Here is an 18,795-nt window from a genome sequence, read left to right on the forward strand (position 1 = left end):
CGTTTCAGAATCTTAAGCGATGAACGTTCACTAAATAACGAAAACGAGAAATACAAACGAGATCTAACCCGTCGGATCGAGATCCGATGGTCGAGATGAGATCAGGGGCTACCGCTGGCGGCGGCGGTCAATGGCGACCAAGCGGACGGCGGCGGCGGTGGCTTGCGGGGCGACGACGTCGGCTTGTGGGACGACGGCGTCGGCGACTAACGGCAGCGGCGGTAGCGGCGCGGGCTTGCGGCGGCGCCGTCAGCGGCTCGATGTGGATAGGAGGTGCCGGGGGACCCGGTATTTAAGGAGGAGGGCGGTGACTTCTTGGGGAAGTGATAGACAAAGGGTTTTAGGGTTATGGGCTTCGACACCTCTAGGATTCGGCCACAATAACATATATATATATAACAAGGGGGGTACCTCATCGGATACAGATACAATTGTACAGAGTTTACAATACGTACAAGTCTACAAGTCTAACACCCTCCCTCAATCTTAACCGTGATCTGAAGAATTCAGAAGATTAAGATTGCGACGACATCCCTCAAACTGAGGTAGTGGCAATGGCTTCGTGAAGATGTCGGCAAGTTGATCCTTCGATGGAATGAACTTGATCTGAAGCAACTTCTGTGAAACTCGTTCTCTGACAAAGTGATAGTCAACTTCAATGTGTTTCGTTCGGGCATGAAATACCGGATTTGAAGAAAGGTACGTAGCATCGATGTTGTCACACCAAAGAACATGTGGGTGACGCTGAGAGACTCTCAACTCTCGAAGCAAGGCCTGAACCCAGATAAGTTCAGCGGTGGCATTGGCAACTACTTTGTATTCAGCTTCAGTACTGCTAGAGACAATGTAGCTTGTTTACGAGCACTCCAGGCGATCAGATTAGGACCATAGAACACTGCATATTCCCCCGTGGATCGCCTGTCATCTGGGCTACCAGCCCAATCTGCATCAGAAAACGCCGAGAGGCTACCAGAAGGGGCAGACCGAAGATGCAGGCCCAGAGCAGCAGTCACCCAAACATAGCGCAGAATGCGCTTCACAGCAGTCTAGTGAGTATCCCGAGGAGCATGAAGAAACTGGCACACGCTGTTCACCGCATAAGAGATATCAGGACGAGTAATCGTCAAATACAATTGTACAGACAAAGGGTTTTAGGGTTATGGGCTTCAACACCTCTAGGGGTCGGCCACAATAACATATATATAACAAGGGGGGTACCTCAGCGGGTACAGATACAATTGTACAGAGTTTACAATACGTACAAGTCTACAAGTCTAACAGGGAGGGGGCAAGGCGGTGGGGGTGGAGTCTGAGCGGGACTCGGCGGCGGCAGCGAGTGCTCCGGCCGGACTCCAGCCGAAGTCGGTCGGGCGAGGTGAACTGGGCTGGGCCGCGGCCTGGCGGGGTGCTGGGCCGGCCCGGTCCAGCAGGGAAGTTTTTTTAAACATTTTTCCAGAGAGATAAAAACACAAAAACAAATAAAAATAAGAATCTAAAAATACCAGAGAAATTCACATAATAATACGGCCTTATTACTGACCTAGTGAACATTTTGCTGGGCCTAAATGCCTAAACTAAAAATAAATATTATAGTACTAATTACTCCGCAAATAAATAAATTCGCAAATAAAATCAAATAAATATCCAAAAATTCAAAATTCAATTTCCAATATTTCTTTGTTGTTTTTTAAGAAGTCCTTTTATCTTCTCTCTTTATTTTGAATCAATTAGAAAAGAATTTTGAAAAACAATTTGATCCAATTTAGCAATTTTGATAAATCAAAAATGGTCTTTTTGTGAAACCTCCAACTCTCTCAAATTGGTCCTTGAGTTGCTTAAGGTCTCTTGGATCAGAATGCAACTAAAACAAATGCAACAAAATATATAAATCATGGATGCATATGAATGATCTATAAATAACATCTAAATTGAAAATTGGGATGTTACACATAGCTAGCTAACCTCCGACGGAATTCATCTAGCAACTCCGCAACTTGGCCTCTGCAATGACACAAATATAAGACCTAGTTGAGATGCTCAGGATACACACAACCAAACAGGGACGAGTCTATGTTTTTAGTTTAAAGTATTAAGAGTTAAGTTCCAATCACACATTCTTAGTTAGGGATGTCTAATAATTATTGTTTTTCTCTAAAATATATATTATTGTCGATCAATGCTATATGACTATAAAGACTAATATAATAGCAGATTGTAATAGTATAACTACCTCAAATAATAACCAAATTCCAGAGACTCCATCAACATCTGCATTTAAATTATGACCATGTTCCGGTCTGAGATGAAGTTTGTACCCTTGATTTTCATTGACATCAACTTGAAGATGAAAAGAACCTTTTAAAGCAACGTACCTTTTGTGATTCAATAAACTGATTGTCTCTTTTTTTTCCTTTCCTCGGAACCTGACAAATGCTGGCTGCAAACTGCAAACTGGGCTGCTGGCTGCAAACTGCAAACGAGTCTAGCCCAAGTCCTCCCTTCCATTTCATTCATTTATTCTCTATATAATGTTCTTACCAGGCCGAGCCCAATTGCTGGGTGCTGGCTTGTTACGAGATCCTGGGCTCCCTCCAGGCCTCCACTCCCTCGTCTCTCTCCCTCTCGATCCGGCCTCTCTAGCGTCTCGCCCTCTCGAACGCCGCCGGCCGCCGCCTCTCCCCCGTCCCTCTCTCGTCTCTCCCTCTCCGGTGCCGTGGTAGACCGAGCGGAGAGGGGACGGCAGCCGGGAGGCACGAGCGGCTGCGGCGGCTTCTACGGCGGGCTAGCAGTGGGGCGGCACGAGCGGCTGCGGCGGCTTCTACGGCGGGCTAGCAGTGGGGCGGCACGAGCGGCTACCGGCGGCGCAGACAGGTACGGTCCACGTCCACCCCCTCCTCCGCCCTTTTACTAGCAAGCAACGCCCATCTCATGTTGCCTCCTTGTACCCCACCCGAGAGAGAGATAGAGAGGAGATTGAGATGGGAATTATGGCCATATACTCTCTGTCCAATATTCTGTACTCAAAATGCAATGTATGCTGCTGTCAAATATCTTTGAATCCACGATTAGAAGTCATTGGTAGCCATATTTTTGATAGCACGCTCGATGTGTAGATGGTCAAGAAATGAACAAAAGAAAAAAGGATGATTAGGGGAGCCGCTGTTTTTGTTGCACTTGTTGGAATGTCTGTCATTGTTCGGGCTATAATAAGGAAGAGAATACCTCGTATTACCTATGGCTCGATGCATGAAAAAGAAAATTTGGCAATGTGATGTGATGTGTAAAAACATGTTAAGGTTTGAAAGAGCTCCATTCTTTCGATTGTGTGACATATTGAGGGATTGCAAGTTGCTTTTAATAGTCCACATGTAAGTGTGGAGCAACAAGTGGCGATGTTTTTGCATACTATTAGACATAAACCTTCAGAATAGGGTTGTTTTTCCATATTACCATATATTATTGCCTTAAAACAAACCATTGGCACCAATATTTGTTTTTTTTAAGGAAAATTCCACCTAGTTGATGCCGGTTATGGAGCCAAGCCCGGGTTCTTGCCACCATTTCGTGGTGTGAGATACCATTTGAACTAGTGGGGCAGCAATCCGGTCCAAAACGAAAAAAGGAGCTATTCAACCTTTAGCACTCATCTCAAGAGGTGTTTCAAATTTAAAACAAAATTTGAATGGTTCAAAAGTCACAACTACTAGCATTCAGAAAGCGACATGCTCTACAAATTTCCTCATGATATGCAGGGGTGGACTTAACACGAGACATAGGAATACAGTTGAGCCGTAGAGTTCACAGAAGAAACATGATAACTAACTTGGACGCAAAAGTATATCAATGGAAGTAGGAATAGTCAAAAGGAATAGAGCACCGTTTCCCCAGCATCCTCCTCCTTTACACGGCATCATCCTTCTTGAGCCATTTGAATCCACCCCCCATTAGGTTCTTCCCCAGCATAGTCAATCTCAGTTGAGCCATAGCAATTGATGTGCAAGCGCAGCTTATTTTCCGTAAAATCTATGGTTCGACTGTATTCCTACGTTTCGTGTTAATCCATCCCCTTCATATTGTGAGGAAATTTGTAGAGCATGTCGCTCTCTGAATGCTAGTAGTTGTGATTTTTGAGCCATTCGAATGGTGTACTCATTTATTGATTTGTATCCTTGTAGCTATCTATCATTCTATCTTTACCTGCAAGCTGCATCTTCAGCCATAAAATTGAAGACATGAAAGCTAATACATGTGTCCTTTTAGACCATTTAATTTAGTGAATTTCTCTTTCCTGGCTGCCTTATTCCTTCTTGATTGCAATCTGACTGCAATTAGTAATGTTCTCATGAGTCATGTATTGCACCTAGTGCTGTATACCAGGTAACAACCATGAAGGTCAAAATTCTTCAGTGGCATGCGGTGGCTTCTTGGACATGGGACGCACAGGATGAGACATGTGGCATATGCAGGATGGCTTTTGACGGCTGCTGCCCTGACTGTAAGTTCCCTGGTGATGAGTGCCCAATCATCTGGGGTGCCTGCAACCATGCTTTCCATCTTCACTGCATACTCAAGTGGGTCAATTCTCAAACATCAACCCCCCTTTGCCCCATGTGCCGTAGGGAGTGGCAGTTCAAGGGCTAAGGACATCTCAAACTGTGTCAGTACCAAGCATTTTCATATCTCATAGAGCACTAGAATGGATGTTTAACTGGAATGTAGTTGTGTTGTCTTGTAAGTGGTTGGCATACTTTCTGAAATCAGGCATCTTTTAAGTGAAATTGTGAGACCTGAGCCACAGCTGTTGTGCCTTTTCAAGTTGTGACCATGCAAATGCAATGATTGACTTTGAAAGGCCTAAGCAGCCTGAGATTGTGGCATTTTTTCTTGTTCCACTGTTTACCTGCAGATGGTCACCCATGTAGTAATTCAATTCTGGTTGGATAGTATATACTGTAGGTATAACAAGTACTCCCTCCGTCCCATAATATAAGAACGTTTTTGACACTACACTAGTATCAAAAACGTTCTTATATTTTGGGACGGAGGGAGTAGCACTTTAGCAGGCAAATAGCTTGTTCTGCTAGACTTTATATTCATTTTAACAGTGACACCTATATCAGCAGGTTTTAAGTTATTAACATGATTTGATGATCATTTGTGTGGCTATAAATTGAAACGTATCGCGCATGAGCAAGTTACACTGGTTATCTTGTGCCAATTATGCCAGCAGATATCATCTAGACTTGGATTTTATCATGTAAAGTCAAGCATGTTTTAGGCGAACAAGTAAAGACTTATCATGCTTAGTTCATGATATTTACTTTACTACACGCAGGTAATTTGGAGAAAGCATTAGGAACGGTGCATATGATTATATCTAGCATCTGAAACAGCAATCGGTATTGTGCTTATGATCTAGTTTCAGAACTTTGAGGTACTCAAAAAGCTTCTTCATTAGATATATGTATTTTGTGCCGGGATAAACGGTGACTTGAATGGATCCTGTAGTGATATACAAGGCATTTGACCTTAGGTGTGGCAATATTCTTAAACATCTGAGAAATAGCATCAATCATGTCACTACTTTGATTTTCTTTTTCCTTAAAGGCAAGTGGTGTGTATTTTGATGAACATTTTAAACCTGTACAGAAATAATAGATCTGTTCCTCACTATTATTTGGCCATCAGGGTCGCTTCTGATCAGTTGTAATGAAAATATTATTTGGCCATCTTGAATAGCAGTGTGCAGTATTATTTAGCCAGATATACCCTGATCCCTACTTATATGCAAGATATCATAATAAGAATATGGATTGTCCAATGTAAGATTCAATTCCAAGTCTGCCACCTTCCTTGCTACTTCATGAGAGCATTATAATTCTTGAAGGTATATCATGACTACAGAAGAAAGTGGAAATCTTTTGGTATTCATTGGTTAAGTCACAAGAATAATGATCAAATTAAAGCAAAAGAAGGAAATTGTTGTTTAGAAGGCTATTATTATGGTAAATAATATATTGGTGGTTAGAACTTAAGCAAATGGACATTGTGGATGATTTCTACTAGCATTTTGGAGATGCGTCTACAGTTATATTTACGTGTCATAAGTTGGTTCTTTTAGAAATTTTGTGTGCTTTACATTGCATAAATGGTCCACATTGTATGTCATGCTACTCTTCGCGGATCTTGTCTTATGAGTTAGGGTGGAAAGTCAGCCAACAAGCACTAGCATCTTTGGCATTTTTATTCAGAAGAACAAATGTGAACACCATGGGGAGGTCAGGGGTAAGACCCAGGGGCGCATGGTGGTGAGAGTAGCCACACATTTTGGGAAGAGATGTTCTCTAGATGAGTAATAGCCCGGCCTGGCCCGACGTTTGAGCCAGCTTTTTTAGGCCCGGCCCAAAGCACAGCCCGAGTTATGGCCAACTATACTCATGATAAAGGATTGCTATCCTGGAGGTGCTCACGCAAAACATTCATGTTCCAGCATCTGTTGACATTATCAATGAGCTCGGAGACAAACTCAGGCGGGTGGATGCTTCTTGGGTGTACTGATCGTAACATATGATCCCTCGGGATCCAATTATCATTCCAAATATTTGTGCTCTGCCCATTATCAATAGACCTTGTTTTAAGACAGAAGTACCCTCGCAAATTGCTCTCCAAATCTGAGAAGGGTGGCTTCCAAGCTCTGCATCAAGCAAACCAGATTTGAGGGTAGTAGACTGCTTTCAAAATTCTAGCACTAAGAGAGTCTGGATCTTGCAAAAGTCTCCATGATTGTTTTGCTAGCATCGCAAGGTTAAAGACGTGAGTGTCTCGAAATCCCAGTCCTCCTAAGTACTTCGGCATGGTTAGAGTCTCCCATGACACCCAGGCCACCTTCCGCACACCATTTGTGTCGGCTGATTTCATTCATGAGAAACAGGAGATGAATATTGAAGCTCACAAACTTTCAAAAGCAGTAACAACTTTAACTTTTGGTCGCCATGTGTGGCTCTCTACTTTACCAGACTGTATTTGTATTCCTGAGCACATTCTTAGTTAAATATAGTTTCGTTTACCCCTAAAAAAAAGAAAGATAAATGACTGCTCTATAAACCCCCTTTGCTCTAAATGAAAATCTAGGTGGGGAAACTTTGTCCCCCCTCCCTGTTGACGTTTCAATAAAAAAAAACAATGTTGGGTTGGATAAGGCAACATTTTTCTATAGCAAAATCAAGCTTAGAAAGGTGAAATATTTATTACCTGCTTCTCGGAAAAGTTGCAAGCAACGGTTGCTTGAAATTTTATTTACTGAAGAAATCGTCAAGGGTTAAGTTGTTAGGTCCAAGAATAAATATCAAAGCGAACATTTGATCAAACAAATTCCTGGGCAGTCACCTACATTTTCAAAAGGAATACTCCCTACATTTTTTTTCTCCAAAAGAAGGTTGAAACCCCTGGTCTCTGCATCCAAGGATGCACACAATCATTTTTATCAGCTTGCTGAACAAAAGTATAAAACCACGTTTGAGAATTATCAACTGAACAAAAGTATAAAACCACGTTTGAGAATTATCAACAATGCACATATAATCACCGAGAAGGAATTGTCGGGGGGGGGGGGGAGAAAAACAAAGCACCAACAAAAACAAGAGATGACATTTTGGAGAAACTCTCACCAGGCGGCGCAGGGTCTGATGCTGTTCAATGGCACTTTGTACCATTGTTCGCTTCGCAGGCATTTGGTCGAACACAAGTCGAGTGCCAGCCATGCCAAACTCCGCCCCTCTCGCCTCGCTTTCTCCGCCCCCGCCTCAAATACCCAGACCCAACCAAACCCCGCTACCCTCCTCGCCCCGGCGCCCCCCACCCTCGAGCGAGCTCTGCAATGGCGGCGTCCACGGCCCCCCTCGCGTTCTCCGCCTCCGCCTCCGCCCTGTCCGCGCGCCTGCGCCTCGCCGCTCCGCCGGCGCCGCCGTCGTGCGCGGCCACGACGCGGCGCCGCCGCCCGGTGGTGGTCCGCGCCAAGATCCGCGAGATCTTCATGCCGGCGCTCAGCTCCACGATGACGGAGGGCAAGATCGTGTCCTGGGCCGCCGCGGAGGGCGACCGCGTCGCCAAGGGCGACGCCGTCGTGGTCGTCGAGTCCGACAAGGCCGACATGGACGTCGAGACCTTCTACGACGGCATCGTCGCCGCCGTCCTCGTCCCCGCGGGGGAGACCGCCCCCGTCGGCGCCCCCATCGCCCTGCTCGCCGAGTCTGAGGAGGACGTCGCGCTCGCCGTCGCCCAGGCCCAGGCGCTCTCCAGCAAACAGCCCGAGCAGCAGGCCCCTGCTCCTTCCGATGCCGCCGCTTCACCGCCCCCGCCGGCGGCTCCGGTGGCTGCTGCTCCGGCGCCTGTGGCCGCGGGGACGAAGGGCGTTGCCACGCCGCAGGCTAAGAAGCTAGCCAAGCAGCACAGGGTGGACCTTGCCAAGGTGACTGGCACCGGGCAGTTCGGCCGAATTACGCCGGCTGATGTTGAGGCAGCCGCTGGCATCCAGCCAAAACCAAAGGTGGCTCCCACTCCTGCTGCTGCGCCTGTGGCCGCAGCTTCACCAGTAAGGGCTGTGCCGCAGGCGGCCGTGCTTCCGCCGGTGCCCGGTGCCACGGTGGTTCCGTTCACTGCGATGCAGGCTGCAGTGAGCAAGAACATGGTGGAGAGCCTGTCAGTGCCAGCATTCCGTGTTGGTTACCCCATTCTCACTGATAAGCTCGATGCGCTGTATGAGAAGGTGCTGCATCTGGAGTCTTAATTTGGGCTGTGCAATGCCTCTCTGCTTTTCGACCGTGACCAGGTGGTGATGGCTGGATTGATTTTGTTTTATCAGGTCAAGCCAAAGGGGGTGACGATGACTGTGTTGCTTGCAAAGGCCGCTGCTATGGCGCTTGCGCAGCACCCTGTGGTGAATGCTAGCTGCAGGGATGGGTCGAGCTTCACTTACAACAGTTCTATCAATATTGCTGTGGCTGTATCTATTGATGGTGGACTCATCACACCCGTCCTGGAGCAAGCTGATAAGGTAAGAACAAGTGACCTCTGCCTCTGATAAATGTTGTGTTATTTAGGTATACTGCAGCATGCTAGTTTACTGAATATATAGCTTACGAAATGCCACAATGATGCAGCTGGATATATATTTACTCTCACAAAAGTGGAAGGAACTAGTCAAGAAGGCACGGGCAAAACAGCTTCAACCGAATGAGTACAACTCTGGTATGGAAACTATTGGACTGCATAGGATGCTAATTACTAGATTGTATTGCAAACTTATCATGATCATGGAAATTGTACTTACCTGAATGTTTGGTGGTTTGCAGGGACATTTACTCTGTCCAACTTGGGCATGTTTGGTGTAGATAGATTTGATGCAATTCTTCCACCTGGCCAGGTGATGTTTCCTTGCTCCTATTCTACTACTATGTCTAGTAATTTCTAGGTGTTGGTAGAGGTATTATTGTTTTAACGAGGTCGTGGGTCTAAGAATTTGAATGTGGATGACTGCAGGGAGCTATAATGGCTGTTGGAGCCTCAAAACCTACAGTGGCGGCTGATAAAGATGGTTTCTTTAGTGTTAAGAGCAAAATGATGGTGAGTTGTCTTTCACATATTATGAAGGGTTTTTTAAGCGCTAGCCCCTGAGGTAGCGTTTTGCCTCCGCCTTGTACTTCTCTGACCAAAGTGCACCTTAAGTGCAATGAAGTGCTAGGCATTTTGCCTCCGCTCAACGCCTAGGAACTAGTACCAGGGACATTTACACCTTGTGCTTGTGTTCACGCCTAAATTTTCAATTCATATAACTTGTGTGTGTTAAAGCGGTAAATTGGTTCTTCCCCGAGCCACCAGAGCTAGGTGACGCGGGGGTCTGGTTGGCACCGCAACAATGTAGTAATGCTGAGAGAGTGTGTTGACCGCTTTGGACTATTGTTGACATGCCAAGTAAGCCTAATTGGGACCCACCGCATAGGATTAATTATTCCCACAATACTACAATACCTCACTGTTTAGCTAAAGACCGAGTACAAGGTCGAGTAAGAAACCTGTCGCCTAGTCTCATACTGAAAAAAATAGCGCGCTATAGCGTCGCTAATAGCACGCTATAGCGTATTGAGAATTGTCTCGTTAAATATATCAGTGTACAACGTCTCGCCAATAGCACGCTATAGCACGCTAATAGCGTATTTTGAGGTCGGCGCTATTTTGCTGTAGCGCGCTATTTTTTCCTCTCAATACCTTGGTAACATGACTTATGGGATAATATCACAATAAGTATGTCTAGGTAATCTTACTATTCACCGTTTTATAAGTCTTAGATTTATTTACCTGAGCATATGATGAGCTAGACATGATACCTGCATGTTACTGCGAAAATCAGTTACAATATGTTTCAATGAGATTTGGTTATATGGAACATTAATATTTGGTTTAGTAATATGGCAACTTAAACTAAGAACACATAATAATTTATTGTATTTGATTATGATATAGTTGTACAATATTTTTAAAATATAAGTATTATAATAGAATGGATTAGATAAATCTTTTACCATGCATGGTTACAGGTTGAATGTTTTTTTTTGAGAGTACGCAATTGCGTACCATAGTTTTATAGAAGGCAGAATGTTGAGGGGAGCTTTTTTCGTGCATAGTTGCATGTTGGGGGTGGCATGGTTACATGTTGAGAAAAATATGTTATTGGGGATCACCTATTTAGTTATATATGATATCTTTACCATATCAATATATTATCCGTGTGTATGTACCTTTAATCTGTCTCTAGTGTTTGTTTGATCTATGTGTGAATAATGAGTATTTATGAAGAAATATTACCTAAAATTGCCATCATACATAACTAAGTTGATGCAATTTTTCTTCAGGTCAATGTCACGGCTGATCACAGGATTGTTTATGGTGCTGATTTGGCTGCATTCCTGCAAACTTTTGCGAAAATTGTTGAGGATCCTGAGAGCCTAACTTTGTAGGATGTTCTTGGAAGTGGTCTATGAGTTGTTCAACCGTCAGTTCATTTCCAGTTGGAAGTCTATCGCTGAGTTTGTTTTTCGTTTTCCTATCTGTATCTTTGAGTACTCAAGGGGACATTGCTTTCCTGCTGTTTGTACTATTTTCACTTGGAAATACTGGATACTGCTGGAAAGGGGTTACTCTGCTGATGTTATGAAGTTTTGGAAAGAAATAAGTTATATTTGTAGAATAGTTTGCAGTCCATCATTTTGCCTTAGTTCTTCGTATTCTGATTCCCCTTATTTTATTTATTTATTACTTGTTGAATATGTTCGTAAATTTTCTGAGAGAAAAGAACCTGAATAAGAATAAGCAAGGTCCCAAACTTACATCCGTTATCCATAACTCCAGGGGGGCAATAAATCTCAGTGCCCTTTCCTGAATTCTGGCAATACTCCTAAGGCTCTGTTCGTTTGGACTTTTGCTTCTACTTTTGGAGCTTTTCCACTTCGGCAAAAAAGCCAAAAATGCTCCTAAATAGGTGTTTTTTTGCTTTGGCTTTTGGCTTATACCAGCATATAGCAATATTGATTCAAAAGCCAAAAGCCTAAGCAAAAAGCTCCTATTTAGGAGCTTTTATGGCTTTTTTGCCAAAGTGAAAAAGCCGCAAAAGCAAAAGCAAAAACCCAAATGAACAGTGCCTAAATCTCTCCTTGGAGGTAATAACAAACTTCACCTAGGGGTTCTGCCTAGGGCTGCAAGAAAAGCTTGAGGCTCGTGAGCCGCTCGAGATCGACTTGAGTTTTGGATTGACTCGAAATGTGAGCCGCTCGAGATCGACTTGAATTTTGGATTGACTTGAAATGAAATGAGCTGAGTATGAACACATTGACTCGAAATGAAATGAGATGAGTATGAACACTTTAGGTAGCTTGATCGAGAAACGAGTTGATCTTGAGCCAACACTAGCTCACTCGATAGCTCAATTTAGTATAATTATATGAAATAATCTTGACATATATTTAAAAAATTTATAATTTATTGCCATACATGCCGTGTACGATTTTTCTCTAATTTACATACTAGCAAACATGGAAGCTTAATTAAGCACGAAGATAATTAAGCCTCAATATTGTACGAGGTTTGCCGTGTGTTAAATATCATGTTATTCTTAGCCAAAGTTTTATAGTGGAGGCACCTTCATTTTTCGATCTTTCTAGTTCATCCACGAATTTTATAGTGGTTTCTTATGTTGTGTTGTGGCATATCTTGTTTGAAAATTGAATAAGATTATTAAGAAAACCATCTTATTCAACTAGCTCGAGATCGACTCGAGATTGTTATAAGTTGAGCATGAGCAACTTTCTATAGCTCGATCTTGAGGTTCGCTTACTTTAAGCTCGCTCGAATTTTAGTATAAGCTGAGTTGAGCCTAGTCCAACTCGCTCAAGGTCGACTCGTTTGCAGCCTTAATTGGAGTCCGTGTGGCCAATTGTCAAAGTTAACTCAAGTTGAGGAAAGTCCAAGTAGCCAGTCTTGGTCAAGAAGTCAAAGAAGAGAATAAACTAAAAGGAAACACTTCCTATAAAAGGCAAATTCAAAACTCAAGTTGAGAAAAGTGCTCAAAAACGAGGAGAAGAAATAAAAGGCAAATTTAAAAAATAACATTAGGTCAAGGGATGAGTGGGCTAATACGCCATGGACCTTGCCCCCCTCCCCCCCCCCCCCCCCGGCTGTCATCCATAGCCCACCATAGAGTAGTGTGTTGGAAATATGCCCTAGAGGCAATAATAAAATGATTATTATTATATTTCCTTGTTCATTATAATTGCCTATTGTTCATGCTATAATTGTATTAACCGGAAACCGTGATACATGTGTGAATACATAGACAACAACATGTCCCTAGTGAGCCTCTAGTTGACTAGCTCGTTGATCAACAGATGGTCATGGTTTCCTGACTATGGACATTGGATGTCATTGATAACGTCAAGATCGTTATCAAGATCGTGTAGTTCGTTTGCTAAAGCTTTTCTAATGTCAAGTATCAGTTTCTTAGACCATGAGATTGTGTAACTCCCGGATACCGTAGGAGTGCTTTCGGTGCTCCAAACGTCACAACGTAACTGGGTGACTATAAAGGTGCACTACAGGTATCTCCGAAAGTGTCTGTTGGGTTGGCACGAATCGAGACTGGATTATGTCACTCCGTATGACGGAGAGGTATCTCTGTGCCCACTCGGTAATGCATCATCATAATGAGCTCAATGTGACTAAGTGGTTAGTCACGGGATCATGCATTATGTAACGAGTAAAGTGACTTGCCGGTAACGAGATTGAACGAGGTATTGGGATACCGACGATCGAATCTCGGGCAAGTAACGTACTGATTGACAAAGGGAATTGCATACATGATTACTTGAATCCTCGACATCGTGGTTCATCCGATGAGATCATCGTGGAACATGTGGGAGCCAACATGGGTATCCAGATCCCACTGTTGGTTATTGGCCGGAGAGCTGTCTCGGTCATGTCTGCGTGATTCCCGAACCCGTAGGGTCTACACACTTAAGGTTCGATGATGCTAGGGTTATTAGGAAGACTTGTATGTGATTACCGAATGTTGTTCAGAGTCCCGGATGAGATCCCGGACGTCACGAGGAGTTCCGGAATGGTCCGGAGGTGAAGATTTATATATGGGAAGTTGTCATATGGTCATCGGAAATGTTCGGGGGCATACCGGTATTGTACCGGGGCCACCGGAGGGGTTCCGGGGGTCCACCGGGAGGGGCCACCTCTCCCAGAGGGCCTCATGGGCTGTAGAGGGAAGGGAACCAACCCTTGGAGGGCTGGGCGCAACCCCCCTTGGGCCCATGCGCCTAGGGTTGGGGGGGGGACCCTAAAGGGGGCACCCCCCCCTTGCTTGGGGGGCAAGCCCCCTCCCCTTGGCCGTCACCCCCCCCCCTCTAGATCTCATCTAGAGGGGGTCGGCCCCTTCCCCCTTCTCCTATAAATAGAGGGGCGAGGGGAGGGTTGTAGCACCACATCCAAGGCGCAGCCCCTCCCCTCCCCAACACCTCTCCTCCTCCGTAAGAGCTTGGCGAAGCCCTTCCGGAGTACTGCCACTCCATCACCACCACGCCGTCGTGCTGCTGTTGGAGCCCTCTTCCTCAACCTCTCCCTCCTCCTTGATGGATCAAGGCGCGGGAGACATCACCGGGTTGCACGTGTGTTGAACGCGGAGGTGCCGTTGTTCGGCGCTAAGATCGGAATCCACCGCGATCTGAATCGCTTCGAGTATGACTCCTTCATCCGCGTTCTTGTAACGCTTCCGTCTCGCGATCTTCAAGGGTATGAAGATGCACTCCCCTCTCTCTCGTTGCTAGTTACTCCATAGATTGATCTTGGTGATGCGTAGGAATTTTTTAATTTCTGCAACGATCCCCAACAGTGGCATCATGAGCTAAGTCCATGCGTAGTTTCTATGCACGAGTAGAACACAATTTTGTTGTGGGCGTAGATTTTGTCAATTTACTTGCCACTACTAGTCTTATCTTGTTTCGGCGGCATCGTGGGATGAAGCGGCCCGGACCGACCTTACACGTACGCTTACGTGAGACAGTTTCCACCGACTGATATGCACTAGTTGCATAAGGTGGCTAGCGGGTGTCTGTCTCTCCCACCTAGTCGGATCGGATTTGATGAAAAGGGTCCTTATGAAGGGTAAATAGAAATTGGCATATCACGTTGTGGTTTTGGCGTAGGTAAGAAACGTTCTTGCTAGAACCCTATAGCAGCCACGTAAAAACATGCAACAACAATTAAAGGACGTCTAACTTGTTTTTGCAGCATATGCCTTGTGATGTGATATGGCCAAAAAGGATGTGATGAATGAAATATATGTGATGTATGAGATTGATCATGTTCTTGTAATAAGAATCACGACTTACATGTCGATGAGTATGACAACAGACAGGAGCCATAGGAGTTGTCTTTATTTATTGTATGACATGCGTGTCACTCATGTAATTACTTTACTTCATTGCTAAACCGTTAGCCATAGTAGTAGAAGTAATAGTTGGCGAGACAACTTCATGGAGACACGATGATGGAGATCATGGTGTCATGCCGGTGACGATGATGATCATGGCGCCCCGAAGATGGAGATCAAAAGGAGCAAAATGATATTGACCATATCATGTCACTATTTGATTGCATGTGATGTTTATCATGTTTTTGCATCTTATTTGCTTAGAACGACGATAGTAAATAAGATGACCCCTCATAATAATTTCAAGAAAGTGTTCCCCCTAACTGTGCGTCGTTGCGAAAGTTCGTTGTTTCGAAGCACCACGTGATGATCGGGTGTGATAGATTCTAACGTTCACATACAACGGGTGTAAGCCAGATTTACACATGCAAAAACGCTTAGGTTGACTTGACGAGCCTAGCATGTACAGACATGGCCTCGGAACACAAGAGACCGAAAGGTCGAACATGAGTCGTATAGAAGATACGATCAACATGAAGATGTTCACCGATGATGACTAGTCTGTCTCACGTGATGATCGGACACGGCCTAGTTGACTCGGATCATGTATCACTTAGATGACTAGAGGGATGTCTATCTAAGTGGGAGTTCATTAAATAATTTGATTAGATGAACTTAATTATCATGAACTTAGTCTAAAACTTTTGCAAAATGTCCTGTAGATCAAATGGCCCACGCTCATGTCAACCTCAACTTCAACGCGTTCCTAGAGAAAACCAAGCTGAAAGACGATGGTAGCAACTATACGGACTGGGTCCGGAACTTGAGGATCATCCTCATAGCTCCCAAGAAAGCATATGTCCTAGAAGCACCGCTAGGTGAAGCACCCGTCCCAACAAACCAAGACATTATGAATGCTTGGCAGTCGCCTGTTGATGATTACTCCCTGGTTCAGTGCGGCATGCTTTACAGCTTAGAATCGGGGCTCCAAAAGTGTTTCAAGCAGCACGGAGCATATGAGATGTTCCAAGAGCTGAAAATGGTTTTCCAAGCTCATGCACGGGTCGAGAGATATGAAGTCTCCGACAAGTTCTACAGTTGTAAGATGGAGGAGAATAGTTCTGTCAGCGAGCACATATTCAAAATGTCTGGGTTGCACAACCGCTTGTCTCAGCTGGACATTAACCTCCCTGATGAGGCGGTCATTGACACAATCCTTCAGTTGCTCCCATCTAGCTACAAAAGCTTTGTGATGAACTACAATATGCAGGGGATGGTGAAAACCATTCCTGACGTATTTTTGAAGGAAGTATGCCCTAGAGGCAATAATAAAGTTATTATTTATTTCCTGATATCATGATAAATGTTTATTATTCATGCTAGAATTGTATTAACCGGAAACATGATACATGTGTGAATACATAGACAAACATATAGTCACTAGTATGCCTCTACTTAACTAGCTCATTAATCAAAGATGGTTATGTTTCCTAATCATAGACATGTGTTATCATTTGATTAATGGGATCACATCATTAGAAGAATGATGTGATTGACATGACCCATTCCGTTAGCCTAGCACTTGATCGTTTAGTATATTGCTATTGCTTTCTTCATGACTTATACATGTTCCTGTAACTATGAGAAATATGCAACTCCCGTTTACCGGAGGAACACTTTTGGTACTACCAAACGTCACAACGTAACTGGGTGATTATAAAGGAGTACTACAGGTGTCTTCGAAGGTACATATTGAGTTGGCGTATTTCGAGATTAGGTTTTGTCACTCAGATTGTCGGAGAGGTATCTCTGGGCCCTCTCGGTAATGCACATCTTTATAAGCCTTGCAAGCAATGTGACCAAATGAGTTGGTTAAGGAATAATGCATTACGGAACGAGTAAAGAGACTTGCTGGTAATGAGATTGAACTAGGTATTGGATACCGACGATCAAATCTCGGGCAAGTAACATACCGATGACAAAGGGAACAACGTATGTTGTTATGCGTTTTGACCGATAAAGATCTTCGTAGAATATGTAGGAACCAATATGGGCATCCAGGTTCCGCTATTGGTTATTGACCGAGAATAGTTCTAGGTCGTGTCTACATAGTTCTCGAACCCGTAGGGTCTGCACGCTTAACGTTACGATGATAATTTTATTATGAGTTTATAAGTTTTGATGTACCGAAGTTTGTTCGGAGTCCCGGATGTGATCAGGACGTAACGAGGAGTCTCAAAATGGTCGATACATAAAGATCGATATATTGGAAGCCTATATTTGGACATCGGAATCGTTCCGGGTGAAATTGGCATTTTACCGGAGCACCGGGAGGTTACCGGAACCCCCCGGGGGGTTATTGGGCCTACATGGGCCTCGAGGGAGAAGAGGGAAGGAGGCAGGAGGGGGCCGCGCGCCCCTCCCCTTCCTAGTCCGAATAGGACAAGGGAAGGGGGGCGGCGCCCCCCCTTTCCTTCCCCTCTTCCTCCTCTTTCCCCCCTTCTCCTATTCCAACTAGGAAAGAAGGGAGTCCTACTCCCGGTGGGAGTAGGACTTCCCCCTTGGCGCGCCCTCCTTGGCCGGCCGCCTCCTCCCCCTGGCTCCTTTATATACGGGGGCGGGGGGCACCCCATAGACACACAAGTTGATCTACGGATCGTTCCTTAGCCGTGTGTGGTGCCCCCCTCCACCATATTCCACCTCGGTCATATCGTCGCGGAGTTTAGGCGAAGCCCTGCGCCGGTAGAGCATCATCATCGTCACCACGCCGTCGTGCTGACGGAACTCATCCTCGAAGCTTTGCTGGATCGGAGCCCGGGGATCGTCATCGAGCTGAACGTGTGCTGAACTCGGAGGTGCCGTACGTTCGGTACTTGGATCGGTCGGATTGTGAAGACGTACGACTACATCAACCGCGTTGTCATAACGCTTCCGCTTACGGTCTACGAGGGTATGTGGACAACACTCTCTCCTCTCGTTGTTATGCCATCACCATGATCTTGCGTGTACGTAAGAATTTTTTTGAAATTACTACATTCCCCAACAGTGGTATCAGAGCCTAGGTTTTATGCATTGATGTTATATGCACGAGTAGAACAAAAGTGAGTTGTGGGCGATACAAGTCATACTGCTTACTAGCATGTCATACTTTGGTTCGGCGGTATTGTGAGATGAAGCGGCCCGGACCGACATTACGCGTACGCTTACGCGAGACTGGTTTCACCGTTGCGAGCACTCGTGCTTAAAGGTGGCTGGCGGGTGTCTGTCTCTCTCACTTTAGCTGAATCGAGTGTGGCTACGCCCGGTCCTTGCGAAGGTTAAAACAGCACCAACTTGACGAACTATCGTTGTGGTTTTTATGCATAGGTAAGAACGGTTCTTGCTAAAGCCCGTAGCAGCCACGTAAAATTTGCAACAACAAAGTAGAGGACGCCTAACTTGTTTTTGCAGGGCATGTTGTGATGTGATATGGTCAAGACGTGATGCTATATTTTATTGTATGAGATGATCATGTTTTGTAACCAAAGTTATCGGCAACTGGCAGGAGCCATATGGTTGTCGCTTTATTGTATGAAATGCAAACACCCTGTAATTGCTTTATTTTATCTCTAAGCGGTAGCAATAGTCATAGAAGCAATAGATGGCGTAACGACAACGATGCTACGATGGAGATCAAGGTGTCGTGCCGGTGACGATGGTGATCATGACGGTGCTTCGAAGATGGAGATCACAAGCACAAGATGATGATGGCCATATCATATCACTTATATTGATTGCATGTGATGTTTATCCTTTATGCATCTTATCTTGCT

The 18,795-nt window shown here is 44.8% G+C and overlaps 2 protein-coding genes across 3 annotated transcripts; both read left to right on the forward strand.

Annotated features, from left to right (window-relative positions):
* The first annotated feature begins 2,560 nt into the window (after nucleotides 1-2,560).
* LOC123113977 (anaphase-promoting complex subunit 11) lies at nucleotides 2,561-4,869 on the forward strand. 2 transcript variants are annotated; one of them, XM_044535324.1, is made up of 2 exons: nucleotides 2,561-2,871; nucleotides 4,365-4,869. In XM_044535324.1, the coding sequence occupies exon 2, from the start codon at nucleotides 4,387-4,389 to the stop codon at nucleotides 4,639-4,641; it is 255 nt and encodes an 84-aa protein (XP_044391259.1). In that variant the 5' UTR covers nucleotides 2,561-2,871; nucleotides 4,365-4,386; the 3' UTR covers nucleotides 4,642-4,869. The 2 variants fall into 2 exon arrangements, with proteins under 2 accessions (XP_044391259.1, XP_044391258.1); XM_044535323.1 differs by having other exon boundaries at nucleotides 2,614-2,871; nucleotides 4,378-4,869.
* Nucleotides 4,870-7,785: 2,916 nt separating this feature from the next.
* On the forward strand, nucleotides 7,786-11,254 carry LOC123113978 (dihydrolipoyllysine-residue acetyltransferase component 4 of pyruvate dehydrogenase complex, chloroplastic). The gene is made up of 6 exons (XM_044535325.1): nucleotides 7,786-8,764; nucleotides 8,861-9,052; nucleotides 9,159-9,246; nucleotides 9,351-9,421; nucleotides 9,538-9,621; nucleotides 10,908-11,254. Exons 1-6 carry the CDS (start codon nucleotides 7,877-7,879, stop codon nucleotides 11,010-11,012), a joined length of 1,428 nt encoding a protein of 475 aa, XP_044391260.1. The 5' UTR covers nucleotides 7,786-7,876; the 3' UTR covers nucleotides 11,013-11,254.
* Nucleotides 11,255-18,795: the final 7,541 nt, after the last annotated feature.

The sequence above is a fragment of the Triticum aestivum genome, chromosome 5B (assembly GCF_018294505.1).
Source record: "Triticum aestivum cultivar Chinese Spring chromosome 5B, IWGSC CS RefSeq v2.1, whole genome shotgun sequence".
Lineage (NCBI taxonomy): Eukaryota > Viridiplantae > Streptophyta > Magnoliopsida > Poales > Poaceae > Triticum > Triticum aestivum.